Source organism: Pseudophryne corroboree, chromosome 3 (assembly GCF_028390025.1).
Source record: "Pseudophryne corroboree isolate aPseCor3 chromosome 3, aPseCor3.hap2, whole genome shotgun sequence".
NCBI classification, from domain to species: Eukaryota; Metazoa; Chordata; class Amphibia; order Anura; family Myobatrachidae; genus Pseudophryne; species Pseudophryne corroboree.
The window spans coordinates 598,663,505-598,674,718 of NC_086446.1; the positions used below are offsets into that span (position 1 = coordinate 598,663,505).

The window sequence follows — 11,214 nt, forward strand, 5'->3', positions numbered from 1 at the left end:
ACAATCAATGCCTGTATATCAATTTCAACATCCTGTTTTCTTGCAGTCTCTCAGAATCTGACAATATTCCATTTTATCAGCACAAGATGACTATAGAATGTACTGGAACACCTCAATCCTCCTCCCCTTTCCCTCCCCGCAGACCCCAACAACCTCATTTGGAATTTTCTTTTGAATTGTGGGGATGTAGTCAATATCCCAGCGCTCTGCATGTTGATTGTTAGAATCCTGGTATCAGAATCCTGACATTCAAAATCCCAACTGATCCCGAGATTAAGTATTGGGGTTAGGGTTTAGGTTTAGGCACTAGGAGGAGGGCTAGGTTTAGGCTGTGGGAGGGCATGGTTATGGATAGGCTGCGGGTGGGGACTGTTCAGGTTAGGCTGTGAGAGGGAACAGTTAGGGTTAGACTACAGGAAGGGCGGGTAAGGATTAGGGTTAGGACTATAATGCTTAAATACATTGAGAGTTTGAACATTGGTATGCCGTTGCTGGGATCCTGACCGCCGGCATGCTTAGTGCCTGGATATCATACAGATCCTATTGTCTGCAATTCGATTTGAGTATTGCAGACTGATGTGGCCTAATACCACTTTACTTCTACCACTTTATATGAACTTTGCTATTGTCCTCACAAAATACTGCATATTGAAAACATATTTAATCATAATATATATATATATATTGAATACATTATGACAGCAAATATTATATTTAATGCCTGCATCACATTAAACACGGTGGCATAAATATGCACTTTCCTGCATAAGTGCTCCTAGAAGTTGTAAATGGTATCCTATAAAGTGCATAGGTTGATAACTGATCTCCAGTCCCTGTGTGTAAAACGCCGCTACTGTGTAGATGTTGACAGTTACGGATGTTTATGGGACACTTTGCAGAAGAAAGCGAGCAAAGATGGTTGTGAAACTAAAGGCAAATAAGAACACATTTTATATAAATCAAAGACCAGAACTGCAGTGATTGATGAGTAGAAGCATTTCAAATAATCAAATTTTATTTTTCATCATGGGGAACAACTCTATATACTGTAGTAAAAACAATCACTTTAGTTGTCATTTTGCAGATCAGGGAAAACAGGTACATTTCTTTCAAGCATTTTATTGGTATTTCTCACTGATAGCTTTATTAATATTCAGACTTTCCTCTTGGGGGTCTTGGGGCTCTTGGTCCTCTTTATTACAATCATCAGAACCTTCAAAGTATGAAAGTAATTCCAAATAGTCCTCTACATCGAATTCATCATCTTCTTTGCTCTTACTCTTGCTCCTGCCACTCTTGTTATCACTATCACTCTTGTGGTGACCATTATGATGAACTTTGTGGTGACTGTTCTCTTTGTTGTCTTCGATGTCTATGCTGTCGCTGCTGTCGCTGCTGTCTGAGCTGTCACTCCTTGGTTTCACCAATTTAAACTGACATGGAATGTTGTTATCTTTTCTCCTCACAACTTTGGTAGTGCAGTTCACCTTAATCGGAGTGCAGATCTTTGGATTGAATCCGACTGGAACTGCGTGACTGCAAAATAAAAAAGGTGAGATGTTAACATTGATGCAGAAACATTTTTTACTTTTCACTGTAAATATGGAGTACGTACAATGCAGTAAGCACATATACCTAGGTACAGTATATCATGAAGCTCCGGGCACTGCATTTTAATAAGAACTGATCTTGCTTGGATACATTTTCGCTAGACTGAAAGTTCTTATGGAATACATAGTGCTATGAGCTGTGTAACAAGTAGTGATTGGGCGCTGCGGAACCCTTGTGGCGCCATATAAATAAAGGATAATAATAATAATAATAATGGCAAAATCAACCTGGTTTTGGTAAATGATTGCCACTTTTTAAAAAAACAACAACAGGAGAACCCTCAGAAAATCTCTCACTTCTGATTCTCACACCTTATTACATTCCCCCCTAAATCTTCTAAACTTCACTATAGCTGTCCATTGTACTAATTTCACTGCTTATATATAATCCCGAGAATGTGCAGCAACCCGGGATTTCTGCATGTGTGACATACTCTTTACCGGGTTCGGGGCTGACACCCGGGAATTTGCCAGCTAATAGACTCACTAGATTCCCGGCAAGCAAGTCTGAAACAGTTATTTTGTCATTTCACAGTTTGTGCTAGATAATTGAAGGTCATAAACTGGTTGGTTTTGGCAACTTTTCTATCTTTCTCCAGGGCTTGATACATCTCCTCCCTAGTGTTTAGAGCTGCTTAGTTGCTACGTGGTGGGTATGGGATCCCGGCGGTCAGCATACCGATGCTGGTATCCCGGCTGCCAGAATGCCGGCAGCGGGGCCAGCGCTAGCAAGCCCCTTACGTGCTCGATGGATTGCTGCTCTCGCCACAAATTCTATTCCCACTCTTTGGGTGTCGTGGACACCCATGAGTGGGAATAGCCCCTATTAGCTGGGATACAGGCTGTCCGGATTGTCAGCGGTTGGGATTACGTCTGTATCCCACCGCAGGGATCCTGACTGCCAGCAATGTAACTGTATCCTGTTGCTACAGTGGTGACAGTTTAATGTACAAAGGGACTGTTCCTCCCATAATACAGTTGACTGTAATTACACCTACACTGCATGCACAGATAAAATGCATATATTCTCGGTTAGGGTGGTCTTCAGGTTGCCGGCGGTCAGCCTCCCAGCGACCACCATACCGGCGCCGGAATACCGACCGCCGGCATACCAAAATCTTTTCTCCCTCTTGGGGGTCCACGACCCCCCTGGTGGGAGAATAGATAGTGTGGCACGCTTAGTGCGCCACCGTGCCCACAAGGGGCTCATTTGCGCTGGCCCAGCTGTCGGTATGCCAGCGGTCGGGATTCCGGTGCCGGTATGCTGGTCGCCGGGAGTCCGACCGCTGGCATACCATACTACACCCCTCTGTTAAGCAATGCTGTAGGCATATATGTGATTGCTCCACCAGTAGTAGTAATAATAACCCGTAGCTGCTCTTGTAAACTTTGCTTATGTACAGATGTCCCATTACCACGCAACAAGCAAAACTGACTTCAACTGACCACAAAGTGTATTCCTAGCATAATTGTTGTGTGAAAAATGAGCAGGACTATTGTTAAATACCCCACCCTCCCAATTGTTTCATCTTTTTTTTTTTTTAACCAACCAATGGTTTAGAAATGTCACAATGTCAATGGTTTAGAAATGTCACAATGTCACGTCTTTTTTTAAACTAATGTTAACATAAAATATTATTCCTTGCCACTTACTCGTCGCAGCATTCCATTACTTTTTGGTAACAAGTACATTCTTGACAATCAGCTCCTTGCCATTTGGAATGAAGAGGATGTAGTTCTCCATCACGCCAGCAGCCTAATAATAAAGAATATTTTTACTTACATTTTGGAAATTGACATAAAAAAAAATCTTCCACTTTTCTAGGTTTCACCTAATGAGGTACCAACAATTTTGATCATGGGGAATTCAATTTACGATGCCACTTTTTGTTTTTCTGAAAAGAAGAAATGTCAGTGCAAATGTATATCCCATGGGAACCTGAAATAATACTTTGAATGTGTTATACAGGTTTAGTATCCCATATCCAAATATTCTGAATATGGAATTTTTTGACTGAGAGTGAGATAGTGAAACCTTTGTTTTTTGATGGCTCAATGTACACAAACTTTGTTTAATACAAAAAGTTATTAAAAATATTGTATTAAATGACCTTCAGGCTGTGTGTATAAGATGTATATGAAACATAAATGAATTGTGTGTATGTACATACACTTTGTTTAATGCACAAAGTTATTACAAATATTGGCTAAAATGACCTTCAGGCTGTGTGTATAATGTGTAAATGAAACATAAATGCATTCTGTGCTTAGACTTGGGTCCCATGGCCATGATATCTCATTATGGTATGCAATTATTCCAAAATACGGAAAAATCCGATATCCAAAATACTTCTGGTCCCAAGCATTTTGGATAAGGGATACTCAACCTGTATTTTGTTTTACCAACATTTTTGGTTTCCTAGAATATAGTTATTATGTACTTTAATGTCAAGTGGGGTTCATGGGAACTGCCCGTTTGCTCCTAGTATGAGCCCATCACTGCATATGCTGTTGCTAATGTGTCACACCTTAGCTGTTTCATAAAGTCTGGTGTTGCGTTATGTGAAGGAGCTAATTCACTAAACATTTGCACTAGAGCACAGGAGCTTCTGGGACAACTATTTTAAAGACAACTATAATTGGGTATATAATAATCAGTATGTTGACACAAATTCAACATATGCTCTCCCAATCCCTTAATGGGAAAAGGGAATTTGATGTCTAGATCTAGATCCAACAGCAAAGAGCATGTGGTAAGCAAGTTCCAAATAGACACTAACATACATTTTACACTTAAAACTCTGTCATTGTGATACAAAAATTGGATGTGTGCAAGGACAGGGAAGAGCCCCGGTGGGGCCTGTTTTGTTTTGTTGACATGTGAGGGGTAGTGCTACCACCATGGTTACATGGAATACCTCTGGTGCGGCCCATGTGAGGCCACTTCTACAACTTTTTCCAGGGCCACTTTCAGTTCCCAATCTGCTCCTGGATGTATGAATGTCAGCCATGTTTATGGCCACAGAGGTTTTCTTTTAGTTTCAGTTTGGTTTGTATACAGCTTTGATGTGGAGGTTTGACATAAAGTGGAATTTTATTATCATTGACCTAATTTCAATTAATTAGTAAATACAGCCTACCCATTTAGGTAACCCATATAAATCATATTCAATTATATTGCATGAAATGCAGATCTCTATTATTTTATACTCTATTAGTATTAAGGTGTAAACGGTTTATTGTTATTATTCCATACAGACTGGGGTGGCTAGTATACAATGCAGATCCCAATTCTAATGGCCAGTATAATACACAGATAACAATTCTGGTGGACAGTATACAATGCAGATCACAATTCTGGAGATTAGCATAATATTCTCTGCTACTCATTGCTCTGTGCTTGTTTCTAAAGGGGTAGCATGGGGGTCTTATTTTTGCAACTATAATAGGTGCTGCCCCTGAACTCTAATTGGCTGAGGCACCAGCTAAGAAGTTGCGTGTACAGTGGACTTCTGTTAACGCTGGAATTCCACTTTACAAGCAGCACATTATGGGGATTGTCTATTAGTTGTTAATGACTGCTGTTTATTTTCTCCTAGAAATCAGAGCGGTGCAGCTGGAGTTAGTCATTGAGGTCAATGAGGTATAAAAACCTTCTCCTTTGGTTCCTCTTGGAGGCATCTGCTTCATTTGTTTATGACATACACAATTACATACTGTAACAAATAGTCCACATGCTGCGACAAATGCCAAAAGTGAAGCCTGTAAAACAAGTATAAGGATTAATATTTCACTTATCTTCAAAAATATGATTCTTATACTGTATATAAGCCCATTTAAATTAATGACTGGATACTCATTAACCCTAAAAGTACAGTGCATTTAACTATTAGTTCTTTTTAGTTATTAAATATATTTTACTTATTACAAATGAGTAATTCAAAAATAAATACATATTGCAATACAGGTATTAACAAATTTCTACAGTATTTAGAATGTTGCATTCAATGACATGAGTCCAAATGACTGATAATATATAGACTACACTGAAAGCTACTGCGTTGCTATTTGTCTTTTATCCCCTAAAGCACTACATATTTTACTGAAATGTAAGTTGTTTCCATCTTTAGATGACTTTACATTTTAATGTATACAGATGCTACTGTAACTTATATATTTTATATTTTTGTTCTCCACTTTCACTTTGTATCGATTCTAGGCCGTTTTATTTTGTGGGTTGTTAGAATCCAGGACATAACACAGAACTACTCTGTGGACTATTCCTATTTCAAAACATAACTGATCTTGGGCAATGAATGACATAAAGACAGTGTAAAAAGCATAGAAGTAACACAGAAATAACATAAAAAGGGGAAGACTATATATACATTTATACAGATGTAGACATGCTCAAAGCAGCAAGTCAACAAGTAAAAATTGTTTGCTACAATGCAGCATGCTGCATCACGGCATGCTACATGGCATGCCAAGCTGTGAATATTCACAGGCAGCAATCGCTCAATTTATTCCTAATGAAATTAATGGAGCAATCGCAGGCTGCAAGTAGTCACAGCCCGGCACACCATGTAGTATGCCACGATGCAGCAAGATGAGCATGGCTACATCTGTATATATTCATACAGATGGAGCCACGCTAATCGTGGCTCTATCTGCGACTAGGTGCGCCCGGCGAGGCGGACTGCTGGTTACGAATGGGACACGCACGCGCCCCATTCACTTTGAATGGGAGCGTCTCTGTAGGCAATGAGCGTGGCTCCTTCTGTATATATATAGCAAGCATCCAAAACAGCCGGCACTCATTACAATAGCAATAAGACCTTTGTGCTTGAATCACAAATCCATCTCTAACTTCCAATGAAGAAACGGCACTGGAGGCATTTAAATGATACAAATGATTCTATATTGTGGGCTACAGCTGTTTCAGGGCATCAGCCCTTTCCTCAGGCCCCAGAACAGACAAAATATATATATATATATATATATATATAATGTTGACAATTGTTTATTTTATGTAAATAGGCAACACTGAAAAGGTAGGGTAATGTAAAATTTTAATTTGTTTTGCACTATATATTATATCAATGGTATATATACAGTATATGTGTGTGTATATACAGTGTGCATATATATATATATATATATATATATATATTACATTTGAATAATATAAAGTTTGTATGATATAAACCAGGGATGGGGAATCTTCGGCCCTCCAGCTGTTGTTGAACTACACATACCAGCATGCCTTGCTACAGTGTTGCAATTTGGCCTTGCTAAAACTGTTGCAGGGCATGCTGGGATGTGTAGTTCAACAACAGCTGGAGGGTCAAAGTTTCCCCATCCCTGATATAAACAGAGAAATAAGCAATTCAAAAGTTGCCGTGCTAACGCAAGCATACCTATACATTTTTTGTTATAAATTAATGGAACCGTACCACAATACAAGAGATATACTATCGTAGTGATTTGTTGCTATATGATAAGTTTACATGTCTAGTCATCACACAAATATCACAAGTATTAATTGTTTCCAGCATTGTTTTGCAGCATTCATACAGGAACAGGGCAATTTGTTCTCTGAGACTTTGACAAGAGGAAACTCCTGACAGTTGAACCTCAAGGACGTCTGCTTTCAGTGTTTAATTTGCACTATGCAGATAAAAGCTGGATAAATAAGCTGGAAATATCTTTCAGTTTGGTGCAGTCTGAATAAGGTCCTAGAGCTCAGCTAGCTGTAGTTTAAAAGAGAAGCAGCTAACACATTTAGAGGATGCAACGTTACTTAAAAAAAAAAAAATATTTTGTTCCAAACTGTATGCAACTTAAATAGTCATGTATCTATTATTCAGTATAATGCTTTAACGCCACTTTTTTTCTCTCTAAAAAAAGTTACCAGTACAATGAAATGAAGGTACTAGTACGCACTTAAACTGCTGAAAGTGCTATGGACAGGTTAGTGACACCCTGATCGATTAACCTGGAATGTACTAGTCTGCCTGGTAATACAAGTTCTAGAAAGGAACATGAAAATACACTAGCATTGAATGTAGAAGTACCTCCTGTTTAAAGGAAAAAAGGTGGTGGCATTTACCTAAAATGCTGAAGTTACTGTAGCTGGAATGTAATAGCCTAGTGATACAAGTTCTAAGAAGGAGTGTTTATAATACTCTAGCTATACTCAGTGCTTTTCAGTACCATCAATGACATTAAAACAAATTTAATCTGAATATATTAAAAATAAATATAGTATTTTGGTACATTTGCCTTTGAATATATTTGAAAAGATACAAGATCATTTACAAACAAGAACAACTAACCCACTAATGGGGGATTCTATTTCTGTATGTGTATTTATATTGTACACACACAGTATTACTTAGGAGGAGAGTTAATCAGACCTACCATTGTTGAATGACTTCTCCAAATGCTGGACGGCATGTAATGAAAATTTATATATATATTACAAAAGGACAGAGAAATTAAATAAACCCTAAAGAGCAAATATTGAATATAAATATACTACAGAGACAATGTTGTCATCAGGGTAATCTCTTCCCATCAAAAATTGCTGGCATGAACATTTGAACATGGCATTAGAGTAAAGGTTTCCTTAGTTGTGCAGCCAGTAGAGTTAAGCCAGCAGACCTGCAGACCTTTACATCTTAGTCATACTGTATAAGCAGCGTAGTGGTTTTATCTAGAACCTCCATTTGCTATACTTGTATTAAATGTTATTTTAGTTAACTTAGTAGCTTGTATAAGTAGAGTTTAAGGAAAAGATCTACAGTAAAAGACAAACATGGGTAAACCACTTAACTGACAATTTTTTTGTCAGACCCTAAAAATAAGTTAAAAAAGACCCTAAAAATAAGATTATTTTTTTAAATAAAAATAAACATGCCTAGGGGGTGTTTTGCAACCCCCCCCCATGCTCGTAGGCCGATAATATAACATTACCACCCACCTTCCAGTGGTAATAAATCCTACCAGTGGTGATAAATCCTCAGTAGCATTAAATTCCCACCCTAAGTGGTAATAAATCTCCAGTGGCATAATCCTCTGGCCCCAGTGTCCATAGGTCCCCACAGTGGCACTACTATGGCTCCCCCAAGTGCTAAATATCAATCATATTAAACCCCGCACCCCCAAGGCCATTACTCTTTTAAAGGGTATTACCCCCATTAAAGTAATGATGGGTCGCATGGGGGAAGGGGGTGGAGAGAGCAACCAGCACCCAATGAGCCTGTACTGGTGTAGCCACTAAGGGGGTGGAAATACAGGATTAGAGTCTCCAGTGGGAAAAAATGTACACATGATCTGAGGCACTAGTGATAGTGCTAGAAAGATTCTGTAGAACAAAGTAAGTGAGGCCTGCCCATGACGGCTTAGTGTCCAGGAGACATAATACAAGAGAAATGAAAATAAGTATAATAACACCTACATGGATAGTCATGAGACTATAGGGACAGGTGCAAATCCATTTGTGTAAATAAACAGAGAGGGGGGGTAGACATAACAGCGGGTCATGCAATACAGACACACGTGACATTCATATAAGTATCTGGTACAGTGGCGGATCTAGACTTAACTTTTAGGGGGGCGGTTTAAGCATGATGACCCCTCCCCTAATCATAGCTCCTCCCACTTTGAAATGTCCCTCCCGTTCGCTTCTAAAATTTCCTATTGTTGCCCGGTATTGAAGAGAACCCTGCGCACTGGTGATACAGACTGACGAATTGCCATTCCTGCATGCATCTGCACATTCGTAGATCACACATGCACAATCACGCAGACCAGATTTGGGCTACCAGTCCACTTTCAGAGGAAAAAAAAGTTAAATAAATTTACTTTAGCCGGAAAAAATGCTGTATACAAATACTCATTTCTTTTAATAGATCCTGTGATGGCATAAGTATTAAGACAACAATGGTACACATTATAGCACACAGTATGAGCTGAAATTCACATTATACCGCCCAGAATGAGATGAAATTCACATTATACCACACAGAATGAGACGAAATTCACATTATACCACGCAGAATGAGCCGAAATTCACATTGTAGCAAACAGAATGAGACGAAACTCACCTTGTAGCACACTGAATGAGCCGAAATTCACATTATACCACACAGAATGAGACAAAATTCACATTATACCACACAGAATGAGACGAAACTCACCTTGTAGTGTGGCATCCCAGTCCTGAGGGATACCCCTTTCATGGAAACATAGGAAAGGGTTACAAGCTGTGGCTTAGCTGTGTCACTTGTGAACTTAATGAACTGTGACAGTCTGGGCTTCTGCAATTGCAGCCTGGGTGCTAGACAACTGGGTCTGTGCACAACGGAAGAAATCTGGAGGGTGTTGAGGCCCAGGAGAATCTGACTGTGCCTGAGAGGAGCGCGGGAAAAAGGGCAGAGGATTTATAGGCTGCAGAGGGGGATGTGACGTCAGACGCCAGTATGCTGAGAAAGCCTGCATCTGCCAGATTGATACGGAGAGTGTCTGAGAGATTCCAGCAGTGATCAGCGTGGTTTGAAGTAAACATTCCACATGCTGTGATTTACTGCAGCTCAGACGGAGACAGCAATAGTTCTTATGCACAGAGGAAAAGCAGCGCTGCACGGTGAGACAACGGAGTTCATGTGGGGTGGCCCCCTGAGTAAACAGACCATCACTACAGTCATAGGACACGTGAGTCTGGCTAAGTTAGCCACTGAGTTCTGGAGTAGCCTAATGACTGGGACAGTCTCATACACTATACTAAACAGCTGCGTCCTGGTGTAAAGACTCATCATTAGCCTCTAAAGAAGAGTGAAGTAATATAAAGGCCCCCCTCTGCCCCTCCGTAGACTACAAGGCTGGCAGCCTATATAAGAGAGAAACTCTGGTCAAGAATGACTGATCACTGCCTTACAAGGTAAATCACTGCTATCTCAGTGAAACTGACATTGATTATACATTGAGCATTTACAAGTGATCCTCCACAATGCGGGCACCACCTGAGAACAAATAGAGATTAACAAGACTATATCCCTCATACAGAGAGGAAATTCAGCAGACTTCCAGTTTGGGATCTCCAATTTGAATAGTAATCTGTTGGGGCTCCTCCTAGATACAGCAATTGGTGACATTTACACTATACTTGCCAGTCCCTACATATTACATGGAAATCAAGTTGTTATCAAAGGATTGCAATCCAAAAATCCTGTGCACAGGTATAAAAGCAACATTTGGACACTATTCAGGTTATGTATGTTTAGGTACCCGATGCTAATGTTTATACAGTAATTAAGCATAGTTGTGATAATTGATTAGTGTCTTGTTTGTGCTTAAAGGTGTCATTGTTGTATTATACTGAGCACCTACTGTACTAGTGTACAGGCTATATAGCATGCACTGGTTCTTGAAATAAATACACCTGCATTATTAATGAACGTTGTTTTTCATATTCAAAAGTGTGTTACTCATACCTTCAGATCTCTCCGCGAAGAGAATAGGAGTATCATTGCGAAGCGGATTTCTGGTAAGCACATTGCCATGAGGGGCTACCCTGAGGGTACCACAAGTTGAATTTGGC

The 11,214-nt window shown here is 39.6% G+C and overlaps 1 protein-coding gene across 1 annotated transcript; it reads right to left on the reverse strand.

The window, feature by feature from the left end:
* Nucleotides 1-981: 981 nt before the first annotated feature.
* Nucleotides 982-8,069, reverse strand: LOC135057348 (uncharacterized). The gene is made up of 4 exons (XM_063963237.1): nt 8,034-8,069; nt 5,264-5,372; nt 3,264-3,366; nt 982-1,536 (listed from the first exon to the last, which is right to left on the reverse strand). The coding sequence occupies exons 1-4, from the start codon at nt 8,067-8,069 to the stop codon at nt 1,119-1,121; spliced, it is 666 nt and encodes a 221-aa protein (XP_063819307.1). The 3' UTR covers nt 982-1,118.
* Between the last annotated feature and the right edge of the window lie 3,145 nt (nt 8,070-11,214).